The sequence below is a fragment of the Herpailurus yagouaroundi genome, unplaced genomic scaffold, assembly GCF_014898765.1.
Source record: "Herpailurus yagouaroundi ecotype Mexico unplaced genomic scaffold, PumYag 190, whole genome shotgun sequence".
Taxonomy (NCBI): Eukaryota; Metazoa; Chordata; class Mammalia; order Carnivora; family Felidae; genus Herpailurus; species Herpailurus yagouaroundi.
Window position 1 is genome coordinate 6406408 of NW_024412421.1, and position 19673 is coordinate 6426080.

Consider the following 19673-nt stretch of genomic DNA (forward strand, 5'->3'; position numbering starts at 1 on the left):
CTGAGGGATGGAAAATGGTGTCTCTACTGTCCCTGACCCACTGGGAGTTACTGGCAATACCACAGTATAGTTGGTAGCTATAGATTAGACATGCTAAAACCAAGATAGGGAGAAATAAATCACAGTATAACTTTCTAACGATGCTTTTTCTTGCATGTTATAAATCAAACACGTGACCATGTGTCATACTGCACACAAGCTAAGCAGGTTTAGCGGAAAAGTTTGGAACACGCTCCTCTTTTAATAGATGAGCCTAACGTTAACTTGACCTTAAAGACAGCACTCGTATGTTCAGGGTCAGTGAGTATTTACAGGCCAAGAAGAACAAAGAATATTTATTTTAAGCGGTGTATGGTACAAGGCTATTTGCTCGACAAAGAAAGGCAGCCCATAAAAAATGTCTGTGGCCTGTGCATTTTTGGCAGACAATTGCCAAGGTGTAGTAACAGCTAAATTAAAAGTGACTTTGGGGACACCTGCCTGGGTGGCCTATTCGGTTAAGCACTGACTTCGGCTCAGCTCATGATCTCACGGTTTGTGGGTTCAAGCCCTGCATCGGGCTCTGTGCTGACAGCTCAGAGCCGGGAGCCTGCTTCAGAGTCTGGGTCTCCCTCTCTCTCTGCTCCTCCCCTGCTTGTGTTCGGTCTCTCTCTCTCTCTCTCTCTCTCTCTCTCTCTCTCTGTCTCAAAAATAAATAAAAACATTTAAAAAAATTTTTTTGGAAAGTGACTTTGGATGACAAACATCTGTAAAATAGTCATCAGACTCTGTGATTTTTGTATTACATGGAACAGACACTGGTAGCCAAGAAAACAACTTTATAAATAGCGTAATCAGTCTAGTCTCTAACGGTTAAGAACAATATATGGCACTTAGTAGGTCTAAGCAAATATCTGTTAAAGGTTCACACCGTTTCAATTATACAATCTGGACTTGAATTAGTTCCACTCAAAGCGAGTGTTTTGCTTAGGTAAGCTGTGCCTTTTCCAGTGTTAACTTAGAATAAGAATGCTTTTTGACCATCACTTGACCAAAAATAAATCTAAACGAAGTCATCATTCAATTTGTATGAGAGACTGTTGGTCCCTCCAGTGGCTACAAGGCAATCCTGTGGAATGCAACTCTGCAGACCCTATTGACAATGGCAATGAGCATGTTCATAACAATAATAAGGGCTTGTTTTAATAGAACGTTCCACGCATTAAACACATTAATGACCCATGAAATAACTGCTTTATCTGTAACACATTAGGCAACATTGCTAAAACAATGTATTAATTGAAAGTCTATTTCTCTAAATGTAAGATTTTTTTAAAGTATAAAAACGGCATGAAAGTCATTTCGTAAAAACAAAAATAATTCACCTTCGAAACTGGAGCCACAACAAATGATGGCGTGAAAAAGTAAAACTTGGAAAATAAGCCTGGTAATTTTAGATGTGCTATTTTGCTATATTCCCATTTCTCTGGTCAAAAGTGGCATCTGTGTATAGAGTGTGACCTCAGAGTCTTATGAATATTTTAAAAGCTTTTAATTTTCTTCTGGGCATGCGTTTCTTCCATAGGACGTTTATCTCTCTTTTTCTTTTTCCTTACTAGGTACAGAGACTCCCGTACTCAAATACACCTCCCTTACTTCCATCCTCTTCTGGTCCCTCACGCTACGTTTGATATTACCAGAGCGACCAGAGTAGCGTTTTCTATAAACATGTGGTATCACAATGAAATCCAAAGCAATATCAAACTGAAAATGTCAGTCCTCTAAACATGAAATATAATGTATGAAGAAAAAGTATGTGAATTATCAGTGTGTTTTATAAATTCTCTTTTGGGGGGCATACAAAATATCAGACCAGAGACAATTATTTTACTGTCTGTTTCTTGGATATCAAAGAGAATTCTGAAATTCATCAAAGCTAACCTTCTGTTATGTACAACAGGCTAAGCTGAAAAGAATGTTAACAAGTTCAATTTTCATTCAATCAGCACTACTGCTCTCTGAAATGTTTCATTGCAGGAAAGAAATAAAAATAATCTATATGGTAATTATGAGGATGAATCCCCCAGTAACTTTCAGCTACATGAAAGGTCAGTTCTATTCAAGATATTTTATCAGTCCCCTGCACATACTCCTGTCCTGTCATTTTAAATCTGAACAGCATTTTATTTTCCCATTTACAGCTACCTGCAGAATTAAGTACTTAAGCCAAATAAGAAAAAAAAAAAAAAAAAAAAAAGAAATGTTGAACGCTGGCAAAGGCTATAATAGCACAGAGATAAATCGTTCAGCTGCTCTCTCTCAAGCCTCTAGGGCTGCAGATTTTTCTTCTCCTGGTGCACTGTGGGTATTCAAAACTTGTTCAACATGATTTCATTTCATTTCAGGCACTGCCTGAGAAAACTAAATTACAGAATCAATCATACAGAAGGTCAGAGTGAGACTTCATTACAAGTATTGCATGCTTGCATGAATATCTTTCATTTATGACTGACCCAATATGTCACAATAGCTGTCTAGTAAAAATAATCCACTTTCTGAAATTGATGTACTACTGATGTCAATGCTACTCAGCAGGCTGGGCAGATTATAGAGAGGTGTTAAAAAAAAAAAAAAAAACCAGCCAACCCTTTGGAGCGCACGTTGTAGATTTTTAGAATTGCAATCTTTTGTAGATTAAAATAATTTCCAGATGATCATCTGAACTGACAATAATGCTTAGAGGTAAAGATTTTTCTAACCAAAATACACTGCTGGCTTTGACTTGCCGACCACATCCTGTTTGAAAATATACACATCCGCCACAAGCAAATCAAGGTTGTTCTTTGAACTCACAAACGCATCGACATTCAATTTTTCAACAATTTGCTTCTGACTACGAGGGCATTATTTGCATATTTTGAAATGTGAATGCTAATCATTGGGCTCTTTTTAATCCCTCCTTTTTGTTCCTGCTTTCTGTTTTTAAATATGATGGCATAAATTTAAGGAAGATAAACACGTCGTGCTTGTTGCCAACAAAAATGCAGCTAATCAGTAATGTGACAAAACTGTCAAGTCTTTCTAAAGGAAAACCAATGAAGCTCTGAAGAAAAGCTGGTTCGATACAACATAAACAAGCTGGCTTTTCTTCTTCTATGAGAGTCTTAATTCACCACAGCAAACCTTAACAGACAGCCATATTCATTTGGATAATAAAACTTCTTACTTGCATAAGGTATGAAATATCCACTGCACACTGGGAAGCCGAATGCATGATGTATAAAGTATTATTTATTATTTTTCTGGTGACCTTCCGAAGGGAAATCTCTGAGGAGCTGCTGTGGAGTATTATGATGTAGCCAGCCAACTCGGTACCCGGAGGGAGATATAGAAGAACCTTGACATAGCCTATTTTTAACCATGCCTCTGGCGATTCTGAATTCAAGTTTATAGGTGAACATGTCAGGTAGTACACAGAACAAAGCCAACGACACGTTGTATTCATCATAATTCTGTCCAAGTACATTTTATTTTTTCCAACATTTGTGATTTAAAATCCCATGACATTTCTTCAAGGTGAAATTCTGCTAGAATTTTCAACAAGATTAGTTTGTTTCAAGCCAAAATAAATATCACTCAGGTTCAGCGAAACTTCAGAAAGGCACCAATAAATGTGATGAGGTCCATGTAAATACCATGACAACAGCATGCACTTAGCTAAAGTACTTATACCCTTAAAAATCAATGAAATAATTCAACTGCTTTAGTGATTAGCAATACATTACAAAAGAAGCATTAAAAATTGAGTCCTCTCTCCCAAGGCCAGTCCGTGAAAGCATTGTTCTTTAAGTGTATGTGAATATCATAATTATTTTATGATTCCATCTTTAGTTCTTTCCAATATAGTAAATTCAATTGACCATGAAATGAAATTTCATAGTCAAAATGCCTCCTTTACACTTTTTTATAGCAGCAATAACAGTTTTATAGCTTTAAGGCAAGGTAATTCATCAGATGTTTAATTCAAAGGCAGATTCTTATATTATTAATAAATATTTACCAATTTAATAAAATACACATTTTAGCACGCATTATATGGTCTTTTAACTATTTCTGCAACTTCCATCGGCCTTGCTGAGCATCTATGAATAATGGTGAGCCCTGGTAAACTCCCTTGGTGACTAAACACCCTTTTTTATTTTTATGACTTTCCAGGCACCGCACTGCAAGCCTGACTGTAGAGGAACAGAGGACAAGAACCCTCCATTCCAGTGTCAAAGGGACAAAAACGTAAGGAAGTCCACAGGAAACAATTATTTGTGAGGGTGAGGAACATTTATGAATACTTAATGACCACTTCCTGACTGCTTGCTGCTTCTTTTCTGACAAAAAAGGAAAACTAAAAACCCGATGTTCAGCTCAAACACAAGAGATCACAGGCAAAAGAAAATTCTGTTGCATCAATCCTATTTGGGAAAGCAATCTTACATTTCAGAGAGCACGCGGAATCTTCACAGCGCTAATCTACTACATACTTTGCAATCATCTGTTGTTATCTGGGGAATTAACAATGAAACCAATAAACATCATTGGCGTGGTCCTAACGTGCAGAGAAATATGTAAACAAGCAATAGGATTTGTTTTTTGTTATACCAACACATCTGTTTCATTTTATCAGGGTTAAAAAAAAAAAGCCCTATAAACTATTAATCTTGTTTTAAAATGTCTGCTTAGTACCTCACCTAGATCGACACAAATGTATTATACACTATGATGGGGAAAAAAAAAAAAAAATCCCAGCAGAAGAGTTTAAAATACTTAAGCAGATTTACTCTGGCGATTGCTAACTATAATTGCACACTAAGAAAAATGGAACCAAAATTATTGCATTAGTGATCTTGGCTCTCTGGAGTGCCTTATTCCGTGTTTATGACAATAAATAACACAATTAGGTATATTTCACACAATAACTCACTCTATATTTTCCTCTGCTGGTTATAAGAAATTATTCTTCTTCCCTTTCTCCGTATCACAGTTTGAGATTTCATTTGAGGTAGGAACAGAACATGTACCATAATAAACATCATGTCACAATCCAACAAATGCAAAAGACCTCGGCACCAGATAAGGGCCTCCATTTCTCAAATCTCTCCTGGGCAAACTTCTAACTCGAGGACATCTCTGTGGTAAACCAAAGCCAAGGGAAGATTGGCTAATTCCAAGCCAACGAATCAGACTTGTTGAAAATCATTTCAAATCGGAAGGATCTTGCTGGGTCATCCTCCTTTAGGTGATCATGAACCAACCCATAACCCTCTTGTCCCTGCACTGAAATGGCACTAGGAAGAACAGTCCTCACGCCCATCAGTAGATAGGCGGAGCACGTTTCAGAACATAGACTCCTGGTCTTTACCATGAGAAGTGCAATGATTAAAAAAAAAAAAACACTTTCAAGCAATAAATGTAGTGCCTACCATATGCAACCCACTGCTATGAAGCACGCCATCTTGTTCCACGAGATTTCTTGAGATTGTTATGGAAGGAAGATCCAGGCTTTGAGGGGGAAACTGGGGTGTGAATTCACTTCCCTGGGAAGGCAACGGATCGCTGAGGCCTTGAAAGGGTAGAAGAACATCGGGCATGCCCAGGGCAGGGTCTGATTCTGGAGGAGGCGTGATAGGGGGGATTTCAAACTCCTCATCCCCGAGGCTTGGCGTATGGAATGTCTGCTAAAAGGAAACAAAACACAGACATCTTCATATTCTATTCCTATATCTTATTTCTCCTTGGAGGGAAGAAGAAAGATTTTGCATGAAAACACGGCATAGCTAGGCCAAATATTTATTTCTCAAATGAAAACATCTTAAACACAGATTTCCATATATAAAGTTTTGCTGATCAGTCTGATTAAAGATTTAAGTCTCATTATCATATGGTTTTAATGGAGTATCAGTATTAACAGTTTTTTAATGCGTACTTAATTAGCAACATCTGTCTTTGTTGTTAGTTGGAGCATCAGAGACATTAGATTTGGCTATATAACAAATTGCCACTTTATTGATATGTTAGCGAAACAGCTCAAACCGCTTACATTATCCACATGCTTCATAAAATGCTGACGATTTTGTGGTGCACACACACAACATTAATCCAGGAGTGAACATTACACATGTTTACTTTCTGCCACAACATATCAAACAAGTAATATGAAATTGGTGGTTTGCTTTTTAAAGTTCCTTATGGGTATATTCCCAAGTGCCGAGAACGCTTCTATGGAAATTGTTACAGTTCAGAATACAAAATTTTACATAAGGATTATCAGAGCATATATTAAAAGGTCCCAGTGCTTTTATTTTAAATAAAATAAAAAGGAGAGTTAAAATAATAAGGGGGACTTATTCGCTTTTATGATGATTTTAATGTGTATCTATCAGAACATTTTTAGGAGTCTTCAAGTCTGGAAGACTATCTATAGAATGAGCACAGAGATACACTGATATACATGTACTAACTGTACTGGCTCGTTTACTTAAGCAAGTGTTATCTCTCAAGACCTAAGTAAATAAGGACCTTAGATCCTTAAAGACGGTGTTTTAAAACGGGGCCTTTTGATGTAAATGAGGGCTTCCATGTTCTATTACACCAACCACTTTTCTTAAAATAGAACTTAGATTGGTGGGGGGGCGGGGGGCAGTAGTCAAGGTCTAGGGTATTCTTTTGGGTAGGGTGAAGGGGTCAGATATTCTTTCTAGCTCAGAGGATCAAAGTTATAGTTCACTATTAGTACCATTTTTTGAAGAATTAACCGGTGCAAGTTAATTTGGATCTGCTGTAATCGGTTAAGAGAACTAATTAAGAATGGAAAACCAGGGCGCCTGGGTGGCGCAGTCGGTTAAGCGTCCGACTTCAGCCAGGTCACGATCTCGCGGTCCGTGAGTTCGAGCCCCGCGTCGGGCTCTGGGCTGATGGCTCAGAGCCTGGAGCCTGTTTCCGATTCCGTGTCTCCCTCTCTCTCTGCCCCTCCCCCGTTCATGCTCTGTCTCTCTCTGTCCCAAAAATAAATAAAAGTTGAAAAAAAAAAATTAAAAAAAAAAAAAGAATGGAAAACCATCATTCTTCGAACTATCAATGATGATACATAATAACCACTTGAGAGAAAATAGAAACAAACTGAAGGGGAAAAAAAAAAAAACATTCTGTGCATATACAACCTGTCCACTGTTAATTGTATCTCACCAGAAATAAAGAGGTCACAAGCTATGGGAGTCTACGGTGGGACAGGTGAACACCTTGAGGTTCTCAGCAGATTCGGTATATGCAAAAACATTATAGCACAAAAACATCTCTGAAAGCTAGAATGAAGTATTAGATTCTCTGACATATTTATTCTAATATTAACCCCCCAAAAGACGTCAATTTCTTACTGTGGTGCCCCGAGTTCCCAAACACAAAGGGATGGATTGGCCACAAACGTGGTTGGCTAATGAACGTAACCCTATGGCTGCATTTGCCGTTATTTTGGCACTAATGTGGTCTAGTAACAGATGCAACTGTAATTTGTGACTCATTTGCTACCCCATTACTGCTTAATGAAATCTAACATATCACATTAACAATACGGATAAACACTCATTCTTGATATGTGGCATTTGGCTGTTTTCATTACCACTGTAATTAACACTTGAAATATTATTTCAATAAATATTTAAAGTACTTTAAAAATGGTCAGGGTAATCATGACACAGACAGAAAACATAAAGCAAATGTGTGAATTTCCAACCCAGAGTATCCCAGTCCCTGTGGCGTTATCTACAGGGCAATATCTATGTGAAGGGAATTGGTTTCAGGCACAATTTCGACTTCACAGCATTCAAACCTAAAGTCTTCCTGAATTAGTTTGCACTCATTAAAATGTTAAAAAACCAAATAAATTTACTTTTAACGCAATGATCGGGAAATTAGGCACATGCTGTAACGTGGCGCATTAACATTTACTTGGGCTTTATTTTTTGTTCAAGATGTACAGTGAAATCATGGCGTAAGATTAGCTCTTAAAAACTCTAACATAAAGCACGTCTTATGCTAGGCGGTCAAAATTAAGGAGGCTTTCACTTTTATTTTCGTTAAGGAACAGAGAGGTGTCTTACGAATAATGTGTCCCTATGGTATAATTTTTTCAAAAACAAATTAATTTTAAGTTAGAATTGAGTATATTGCTGTAGCATAACCTAATAAAGTGACATTATAATAAATCACCAAGAAAATGCTAAAATGTTAAACCACTTTTAAAAGAGAGGTAAAGTTAAGCATTCCTTAGAGAAAAGAGTAACCCCAAACACCGGAAAAATCTGAGATTATAAAAATAACCACGTCTGGCACCAGTACCAACAAAAAAGACACTGACTTTTGTGACTCCGCCATCTGACCGCTATCAGGTTAGTCGTTCGGAGTCTATAGTGATTACTTTTTACGGATACTGGCTTTTCAGTGTTTACCTTGAACATGTTAAAATAGTATGTACATGGTTAAATACCATCTGTACTGAAATGTTCAAAACATTTGTTCCTTTTGATAAAAATGCAAATCTGGAGAACTGTTGTATCAACATATAACAGCCAATGTCTGACACGGTGAATTATCACAGCTGGAATTAAATTGTCTCTGAACAGCTGCTGGCAGTAGAGCTTTCATCAATGTTTGATTCAAATGTAGGGAAAAAATCCTACAGAATGAAACATCATGTTGTCCTTACAGATGGGGTTTGTGTTCATTATCACAAACAACACAGCAGCTAGTGCCAGACAATATCCCTTATGTAGGCGGTCTTCTTGGTTAGACAGATGATGGCCACTGCAGAAATGATTAATCTAGGAATACCCTTAATCCTCGCTTCCCCATTTTTCTCTAATAATTTTGCAAACTTCATTTCTTTCATACCACTTGCTTCCCTGTACCAAGATCATTTACAAAGCCATTATGATTTCCATCCTCTGGGGTCAGGCTAGTTCGGTTTCCTATATGTGAACGTAGTTGGAAAATGAAGACTTTTTATTACGGGGACCACAAGAGGGAATGTTCCATTTGGACCAATTTCACCTGCTTGTTCTTGTTCTAGCATCTTAGATCTCACCGTTTGCCACTTGTGAGGAAACCGTTTTCTTGCTCTAATCAAGATGGAGGTTTTTCTGGAAGGGCAGGCCAATGAGCTCAGACAGCAGCCCTAGGTCAGTGAGTAGGGAATGCAGTAAAAACAGCAACAAGAAGATGTTTGTTTGTTTGTTTGTTTGTTTGTTTTTTCCATTTGTACCAGTAAAGCTGTAGACAAACCCAGAGCCATCATCCAGTCTTCCCTGCTATGACCAAGTCCTGGAGCGTGCCCTTTCACTCATTCCATCTCTCTGTATTGATTGAACACCTACTATGTGCCAGGTACTGTAATGGTCCATGGGAATCTAACAAGAAAACGAAACACTCCCTTCACATCACTCCCACTGAAGACCCAAGAAACTATAATACTATATTCCCCCACATCATTTCCCAAACCATGGCAACTTAATGAAATTATCCCCAGAGCTTTGTGGAATTGAAATACTTTCTATTAAAAGTCTCTTCCACCCCCTAGTTTTCAAAATAACCACTTATTTGCTTAGATGCCAATTTGGAGAGACAGATTTTATGTGCTGTCTTACATATTTACTTTTGTTGGCATGTACATTTCTTTTCATCAAGAGATGTGTGTGAATTACTAACGTTCCTAACAGCCTCCGGATAAGTGACAGTCTTGTCAGGTCATTTTCTTTTCCAAAAGGTTTTTCTCCTTCAGAGTCGTTACCTTGCACCACATAAGAGAGATAAATTTGATACTCTGCTTTTCCCTTCCAGCCTTTTAAATGATCCAAATAACACACGAAACGTGAACGGACGCATGAAGACAGACACCTACCTCACTGGCTGCAAAGAAAGCACTGTTGGCCTCAGCCATGTTCATGTAGTTATTGTTGTTTCCAAACTGAAAGAAAACAGATTGTTTTACGTTAATATGCAGACAGATCAAGAATCCCGGTGGTGTGCTTAAAACTCAGATGGGATTTGTAAAGAATGCTAGTGTCATGAATTAAAAGAGTAGTTTCACTCAGACCAAATGTGAACCGTGACAGGTTTTGTGCTACATGTAGTCCGGCTGCTTCCCTCAGAAAATAAAGCAGAGAGTCAAGCTAACTTGAGAATTCTGGGAAACGGGGTTGATTCTCACCAAGACTAACAGCGAAGGGAGACCATGACGAACCTCTGGCCGCCCGGTCACTAGTGGGTGTTGTTTACTGAACTGGCATTTGTGAGAGAGGAGAAGGAAAAGTTTCCAAGAAAACCACCTTGACACATTTTTACAGCATGTTGAGATTTCATAGCTCACTTTTCAAGAACAGATGTCACGAGTGTGAGTAGGTTAAGATGTGAATTAAAGGGAATAGAATCCAATTCCCAGGACTCAAATTCTATTTTCTAGCGAATGGGGTGTGGCATGAATATAAATAAATAATAAGACTAAAGAATATTTTTCAAATCTCCAAACAGAGTTGAAAACGATATCTGTATCCATCAGAGCTGTTGAAAACAGTGATATTTAATCTCTCGATGTAACATTAAGTGCAAAGAGGTTTAAAATATAAACGGAATCCTATGAACACAGCAATTTTTATTTAATTCCCTAACACAATAGCCCATTCATACCATCACAAATAAGACTGTATCAGCATTTCAGACGTAAGCTCTTTACTGCTAGAGACCTGTTATCAAAATGTAAAACTGGGATTTTGCCAGAAATGTATTTTCAGGTTCAGATGGTATAAGGAGGCGCGTTTTGTTGCTTTAAACATTCTGTTATCAGTCTGGCAATATGGAAAGGCTCTGTGAGCATAATTATCTGGGGCTATATTATTTTCACGATTTTATGAAGTGGTAAAAGAATGCCCTTCTTTTTGTAACGTGTACTGTTTCTTTCCTTCAGTGCATCAAGTAACATAAAGGTTTGGTCTGCAAAGGGTGAAATGTATACATCCATTCTCTCATGTAAATAGAGCTATCAATTATTTAAACTAAGAGGCAGGGAGCCTGGGTGGCTCAATCAGTTAAATGTCTGACTCCTGATCTCAGCTCAGAGCATGATCTCACAGTTTGTGAGTTCGAGCCCCGCGTGGGGCTCTATGTTGACAGTGCAGAGCCTGCTTGGGATTCTGGCTTTCCTTCTCTCTGCTCCTTCCCTGCTCTCTCTCTCAAAATAAATAGACTTTACAAAACATTTAAAAAATTAAGTAAAAGGCATAACTTCCCCAAGGAGAGAGGGAGAGAGAGAGAAAAGAAATACAGATACACAGATAGATAAATGTAGAGAATAAATATAGACACATAGATATGGAAGATCCACATAATTCTCCTCGTAGTAAACCCACCAACACTTATTTCTAGGGGGCTCTCGGCCCCTGACTCTGAACCTGTAGGATTCGTGCACAGAAGCCCAACTGACATGCTACACTTTATCATGTCAGGGATCCAAGCACTAAGCAGGATTTACACAGAAGGCTCTAATGGTTCCAGAGTGCTGTTGTGGTCTCCGGAAGCAAAATCCCACCCTGTAAAACGACTCCTAAATACATACTCACGCAATGAGCTTCAGATTCATTTGGATAAACATCTTTATAAGGATTTCTGAAAGATGTATTTGTTAGCACTTAAGAGAGACCTTTACCTAGTTTCTCTGAAGGCACGGGATATCCAAAACGTGTGGGGATGGTTTCACCAACACATACTTATGTCCAAACCCATCAAGGTGCATATACGTTATATAGGTACCGCTTGTGGTATGCCCATCATATCTCAATAAAACGGTTTTAAAATAATTTTAAAATGAAAAAAGGTACCTGCGTGGGCGGGTGCGCACGCACCTGCACCTCCCGCCCACATACACAGACACATTTCCCCCCCTTTTCCTACGACATTAAATGCATGCAAGCAAAAGCACAGGTTTCTGTCTGGGAATTTTTGATGAATTAATGATCCTAGAATTAAATCTCGGGGCCTCCGTTCTGACTATTCTTTTTGGATGTTTATGAGGACTTCGGTCACCATGTGCCTTCCAGGCACTCATTCCATGCCTCCCGCAAGCGGCCCAAAGCCTGCCACCCAGCTTTAACGTTATTTAAATGTACGTGTTGTTGGGGAATTAGAAATCCATTTAAGGAAAGCAGCTCATTATCAGAGAGTATTTTTTTAAGATTAAACTCACTTATTACCTAATAGCACCTAAAACAACAAAGAAAAATAAAATGGCTATTAAACTAAGGGCCTAAACAATTCAAAAAACAAATTAAGCTTAGAGTAAAATAAGAACTGGGTTAGAAATCCTCTTCTGAACAGTTAGTATGCGAATGTAATTACTGAAGAAACTACAGCTAATCAGCTGTGAATTGTATCCATTAATTAGTATTTGCCCTGGAGAAATGAGAAAAATCAGGAACGACGCTGGCACCGCGGTGTGCTGACGAGCCACGCGACGGCCGCGCTGCGTTTAGTCAAGCAGGTGGCTCCAGTGGTCCACGTAATTTGAAAAGCTCTCACCTGAAGTACTGAGCTGGAATTACAAAGCACTCCTTGCATATCTTTTGTATCTATAGCAGGCCTTAATTAATGGCTTTTAATTTGGAAACACTTGGCCATTGGGCGGGAACAGTTATAAATCATTTCAAATAGAAGCAAGGGTTGCTGTTCCACTGGGGGTAACGTATCTCCCCTACAAATATGGCCTCAGATACTGACTTGTGCAGGGAAGGGTCTTTCTCTTGCACAGGTGGCTGGGTCCCTGCTTGAGCGTGGTAGGGTGGCTGGATAAAATACAGGCTGTCCAGTTAAATTTGGCTTTCAAATACACGACTTTCAAAGTGTAAGTATGTCCCATGCACAATTTGGGATATACTTATACTAAAAAAAAGTATTCTCTATCTGTGATTCAACTATACCCTGCTATATTGTGTATTTTTACTTGCTAAATTTGGCCACCCTACAGCATCGTTAAATTGATCAGGATGACAGGAATGCCACTTTCCATTTGATTTACCTTATCTGGTAACACTAGCTTAATTTAATTTGCTTTATTTTAAAATGTGACCTATGAATCCTGCTTTACTCATTTTGTGTAAGAACAGATCTGATTCTGAGAGAAAAAGTGATCCTTTGGGGGCAGATCTCTAATATAATGACCTCAGAACAATTAGCTTTAACTGAATTGTGTACAATTAAATTTACTTTACGTTCGAAGAGACAGTGACATCGGTAAACAGAATATATTACAAAAAAATCCCTAGGTCCATGAGGGAAAGGGCCTTCACTGTGTTCACTGCTGTCTCCCCACAAACTGGCACCAATGCCAGGCATATTAGAAGCACTCCAACACTTGCTGAAGAGAGAGGGAGGGGGAGAAAGGTTGATCACATTCTAATTACCCTGAGAGGCCTTCTACATACATTATTTCATTTAACTCTCCCAAGCAGGACTAAATGTAATTTATTTTCCCAAGAACAAGTTAGAAAAAAGGAAATTATCCCTATTTTATAGATAAATAGACTGAGGCTTCAAGGGGTCCATGCCCCAAATCACAGAGGTAAATACTGGAGTCTGGTACCCCTCTTAACATTTCAATAGGCACGGAACCTTGAATATTTCACTCAGCGATGAATTCAATGTTAGAACTTGGTTTTTATCCTCTCACTCAAGGCTACAGTCTCCCAGGAGGTGTTTCCAGGTACCTAAGTCTAGCAGAATGCTCCTTAAGAAAAGAGTTGCAGGGGCGCCTGGGTGGCTCAGTCGGTTAAGCCTCTGACTTCAGCTCAGGTCATGATCTCACAGTTCGTGGGTTCGAGCCCTGTGTCGGGCTCTGTGCTGACAGCTTGGAGCCTGGAACCTGCTTTGGATTCTGTGTCTCCCTCTCTCTCTGTCCCTCCCCTGCTTGTGTTCTGTCTCTCAAAAATAAACATTTAAAAAAAATTTTTTTTAAAGAAAAGAGTTGCAGAGTTGCAAAGCCCATAAGTTTGAGAAAGGCTGCAGACTACTGCCCCTCTTTTATGAGTCCCTGTGCCCACTACACCAGGCAAACGTTCCAAGAAGTCCTGCAGCTCATTCATTCACAGCAAACACTTATTTATGTGCCTACTGTGTGCAAGGCACTGCGTTAGGCTCTGGCAACAAAACGGTGAGAAAGATGACAAAGTTCCTACCTGGATGCAGCTCACAGTTTTCTTTGAGTGGGAGATAGCAAACCTCCCCTTTCCCCCCATATTTGCCATGGGACACCTCTTTTGGTTTCCCCCACAACAGTCTGCGGGAACACTTTGGGAAACCTTGTTCCAAACCCCTTATTGACAATATTCTTTTACTTTCCCAAATACTTCCTACAAGAAGCTAACATCCTCATTTTGCACCATGGTAAAGTTTACGCCTTTTATGAATCACCTAAATAAGAATTTCTAAATTACTCATTCTGGGCTTTCGTAATTTGGCCGACTTCCAAGTTTTCTAGGTGGTAGCTCTCCACTGATGTTCCTTTGAAGATCCCCCAGTTCAGCCACATTAAGATTATTTACCGTGATTTCAGGAGTCAAAACAAAATATTTCAAATCAACTGAAGGAACGTCAGGTGAAACAGAGTTACCTACGACGGAGAGCACGTAAAAACATTCCTTAATGCTTCTTTCTTAAGAAACAGACCAATTCCAAGTGTTTCAAAGAGCTTACACATTGGGGGAATGGTCACTGCGAGGCAGGGGCATTTATGAAGTACACTGGTGATGATCGGTCCTTTCCACTTTGATAGGCTCTAATAGATGTGATCCCCAAAGATATAATCCCCAAAGATATAATTATAAAGCAGGACGGAATTACTCTGCATGTCAAACTTCTGTATCTTAATAATTTCACAAAAGCACATCTTCATTGTACCTGGAGGTAGATTTGCTTTTGCGGCTTGATGAATAATTATAGCTTCGGCAAATACAATTTGTGAAGGACATCAATTAAAAAGGAGCATTGCGGGATTTCTAAAAAAATTTATTAAAGACCATCGTGTTCATGGCCTGTCTACCCGTGTGAAGTGCCAAAGTAAATTAATGGAGATTGTTAATTCTCGCTTGTCCAGCAAAAGGCTTGGAAGAAAGTAGAGCAGCCCAGACAAAACCCGTCTGTAATCACAAGACGGATACTTCGGCTTGATCAGTCCACACAACATGATTTTCACTAAAATTATTTTGACACCCATGTGAAGAATTGTGTAGGCTTCTAATAAAGCTGCATTAACTACAGGGTATCAAACAGCTAAATGGCACCAATTTAATCCTTAAAAAAAAAGATAATCCTTCGATTTCTCTTTTCTTTGTTCCCATTAGATTTGTTAGCAGACACCATCCAATTTGATGCCTCAGTAAGGACATCTGTCAAGTTGCTTACACAGATGAACTGCGCCATCACGGACCAAGTGCGCCAAAGTACGGTCACATGATGAGAAGGCAGTGCCTCAAAGTTCGCACACTCTCAAAGGCTCTGTTTGCTACCCCGTGGAAAAGAACTTACCAAAGACAATCAAGGTTTAACCATCTCTGGCAGTGGGAATCTGTTTCGAGATATAGAGCCCCAAAGAGGGAACACAAGCCAGATATGGCAAGTGACAATAAATACTGGAGATTATCAGGGGTGGATCTGGCACACCACATCATGAACGAACAACGACGTAGTGAATACAGACAGTCCATACCAAAGGCTACGGGTTCAACAGCAGTCTGGAAACAGAAACTGCAAACAATGGACTAAGATGTGTAATTAGCAGGAGAGTACACACACACACACACACACACACACACACACACAAGTCCGCTAATTATGTATACACAAAGAGAGGATTATGTTCACGTATATGTATAATTATACACACACATATATAAATTCACATATATATATTAATAGGTTCAAATATAAAGCAAGATTTTTGCAAGAAAATAAACTTTCAAAAATATTATTTGCCTTTCCATATGCTAAAAACTCCTAGATAATTATCTCCTGAGCACCAGACTCACATACCCAACTGCCTACATTTGCATGTGGATCTCAATAGGCATCCCAATCACATGCACAAAACTGAATTCCTCATCTTCTCCCCAAACCTGCTCCACCCACAGCCTTCCCCATCTCCTTTGATGGGGAGATGACTCAGTTCCAGGGACTCAGGCCAAAAATCATCTTTGAATCCACTCTTTCTCCTTCCGCCATCAAATCATCAGAGATTCTGTTAGCTCCTCTTTCCAGTTACACACACAACTGACCGCTGGTCACTCTCTCAACTGGATTCACCCAGGCTCAAGCCACCCATCCCCTCCTGGGGTCAATGCTCCCCCTCCTGGCAAGTCTCGCTGGTCCTACCACAATGTCCACCAGTCTATTCTCAGCACAGAACCAAAGACAGACCTTGAAAACCTAATCAGGTCATACCCCTCCTCTGCGTAGAACTTTCCAATGGCTTCCTATTCCCTCAGAGAAGAAGCCAAGACCTCATAATGACCCCCCATTTCTTCTCTGACCCTTGGCCAATGTTCTCCCCCTTGCCTCTCCTCCTCTAACCCTGCTGGCTTCCCTGTTGTTGCTCCAATACCCCAGACACATTCCTACCTCAGGGCCTTTGTACTGGCTCTTTCCTTGCAATGCCCTCAAGGCTCTTGCTCACTTCCTTCTCTCTCTCTCTTTTTAAAATGTTTATTTATTTTGAGAGAGAGAGAGAGAGAGAGAGAGAGCGCGCGCACACGAGCTCCCAAGCATGTGAGCAGGGGAGGGGCAGAGAGAGACAGAGGGAGAGAGAGGATCCCAAGCAGGCTCCTTGCTGCCCGTGCAGAGCCCAAGGCAGAGCCCAACATGGGGCTCAAACTTTTGAACCTTGAGATCGTGACCTGAGCCAAAATCAAGTCGGACTCTCAACTGACTGAACCACTGAGCCTCACTTCCCTCTTGAGTCTTTTCTCAAAGGTCATCTTCTGACTACCCTCTAAGATTTCTTTGCAGCCCTCTTTCTCCTCCAGTACTTTCTAGTCCCCTTCCCTGCCTTGATTGTTCTCATGATGCTTTTCAGCGTAACATATTTACTGTCTTCTCCGCCCCCCCCAACCTAGAATGTAAATTTAATGAGGATAAGTACGTGTTGTCTACTGTTTACGCTGATGTCCCAGTACCAAGGAGAGTTTGATAAATAGTAAGTGTTCAACAAATCTGTGTTGAATGCATGAGCAAATAAGTTTATTTCTAGATGTGAAATGCTGGTACGCAGAACTGTTCTCCAAGCCAAGCAGGGCACCAGATAAGCACTTGAAATTCAAGCAAAAAAGGAGAAACCAAGCATCCATCACCAAATGTTCCTGCACAAACCACACCTATTGGAAAGAAAGGGTGAAGGGAAGAATCATATATTCTAATAAAATTAATATTTCAAACGTTAGAGACACTTAGCTTGAAAAAAAAAAAAAAAGCTTCGTTCTAGATGATGCACTAGTCCTTTTATCAAAAAGACACAGAGGCCTGGGTGGGTGAGGTTGGAGTGTTAAGGGTGGGTGCCTTGGTGTTTGAAAATGCACTGCAGTGGACAAGGCTGATTCTGGCCTGCAGGCAAAAAGCCCGGAGAAGGGAAAGCCAATAATCTAACATCAAGGGACCAAGAATCTGAGTATTAAATCTGACAGTTGATTTTTTTTTTCTAATTTAAAATATTCTGTTTTTAAGAAATTTTTGCTTCAAAGGTTAGGTCAGAGTTTCTCAAAGTGCAGTGCTAGGGACTACCAATTAACCAGATGCCTGTTTAAAAAAAAATGCAGATTACCTAATTCCCCAGAGTTTACTGTATCAGAAGCTCTAGCCGGTGGGGCCCTAAAATTCTGCGTTTTTTTTTTTAACCAGCTTCTCGGGAATTCTAGAACGTGCTAATATTTGAAAACTACTAGTCTAGTTCATCTTGGACTAATGTAGAAAAAAAAATTTTCTTTAAATAAAGCTTTCCATACATCTGAAGATGATCTTATTGAAATGCTGATGTAGCACAAGCTGTTCTGTTTAAAGCAATAAATGCTTGGCTCAATTATTTCCAATCTCTTCTTACCTTCCTCACTTACGGGAAAATGTAAACACCCATGAGGGGACCATCAGCCCCCCTCCCACCCTCATGAGCAGAAGGAAAGACAGAAACGTCCTAAGTTGGACCAAGGAGGGAAAAAAGGTTCTAGACTTCTAGAATACAGGTTTTAGATTTCTCAACAAGTTCCAGGGACACAAGGAAAAAACAATGCCTCAACATATGGACTCTACTCAAACATGGAGGCCTTTGGATTTTCATGATCTGGATGCATCTGAGTCTGTAAATTGCATAACCATCTGGACTAGTTAGAGGTGGCAAGAAAAAAAAAAAAAAACACAACACCCTCTCAAACCCAACTGCACTTGTTTAATATCAGAAAAACAAATAGAAGCAGGGGAGAAGACACTAAGCTTCCCAAATCAAGTTTTCTTTTTCACAAAAATGGAGCAATCTTCGAGACTAGCCCAGCAAGCAAGCATCACCAATAGTGAGAGGATGGGAAAAGAAAGACCCAACAGGTCTTAAGCACACAACCAATGAAAAGAAGCCAGTGGTAATGCACCTGCTGTTAAGTGGCCACACGTTTTGTGTAATTCTCTCAGCTCTCCCCTTTCTCCCAAAAGCCTCACTGACACTGAACCCAGCACCTACTGGATACCAACTAGTAGGATGTGTTTGGGGAATATATCTAACTTTCCAAAGATGTCAAGAAGTAGGAGATACGACTGTTGCTTTTAAGGGATGACAACCCAGTTAGGGTGATGGGGCAAAAACATCTCTCAGCCTAAGGGCTAAGTCCGGGAGTGACGCTGACCAATGATACGTACTTTCAGAAGAAGAACAAAAGGGAATGGCCACCCTGAGGAACAAGTCTGGAACCACAGAAGGGGGCAGGAGGAGGGGACGTCCCATGCAGAGAGAAGGGAGTGCGCGAGGCTGCAAAGTGTGCACAGGCTGCGTTCAAAGAAGCAGAGCAGAGACCAGTCTGGTTGCAGGGAGGCACCAGGTATTGAGAGAAGGGGAGGTAAGCTAGGGGAGATGGTCGGCAGCCAGGCTCTGCAGAGCCCTGAGGGCCAGTCTAAGCATTTTGAAATGTACTACATCGGAAGGTCTGTGAAGGATTTTGTTGGAGGGAAGAAGCAGAGAGAGATGCAAAACCCACACCTGAGCACATGGAGAGTCCAGGGTGGACACGGTCAGTTCTGGGAAAAACCGGAAGCAAGACCGGTTAAGAACACGTCAAGGTTGGCATGGGGTTGCAGGCGTCCAGACTGGGCAGAGGGAGGAGCGGACACAGAGAACGTTTCATCTCGAGTCAAACTAAACGGCTCTGAACTCCAATCCTGCCACACTAGCTGCGGGATGGTAGACAAGTTGCCTAACTTGTCTTAAGGGCCCGTTCAAACCCCAGCTGATCCCCTTGCTAGCCATGTTAACTGTGCACAAGCTACTGAGCCTCTGTGCGCTTAAGTCCCTCCCTTCCCCCCGCCCCAATCTACGATATGGGAATAAGAACAGCATTTTGCCTCATCCTGGGGGTTTTGAG

The 19673-nt window shown here is 40.2% G+C and overlaps 1 protein-coding gene across 4 annotated transcripts in view; it reads right to left on the minus strand.

The window, feature by feature from the left end:
• The window catches only part of TOX3 (TOX high mobility group box family member 3), a 31237-nt gene extending 20586 nt beyond the window's left edge, over positions 1–10651 (minus strand). For 2 of the 4 annotated variants that reach the window (XM_040498010.1, XM_040498012.1), the window contains exons 1-2: positions 9923–10650; positions 5454–5708 (exon numbers count right to left, since the gene is read on the minus strand). In XM_040498010.1, the coding sequence (XP_040353944.1) occupies positions 5454–5708; positions 9923–9967 (300 nt within the window). In that variant the 5' untranslated portion in view covers positions 9968–10650. Of the gene's footprint in view, positions 1–5453; positions 5709–9922 lie in introns of all 4 variants that reach the window. The other 2 variants (XM_040498011.1, XM_040498013.1) reach the window with 2 other exon arrangements.
• Positions 10652–19673: the final 9022 nt, after the last annotated feature.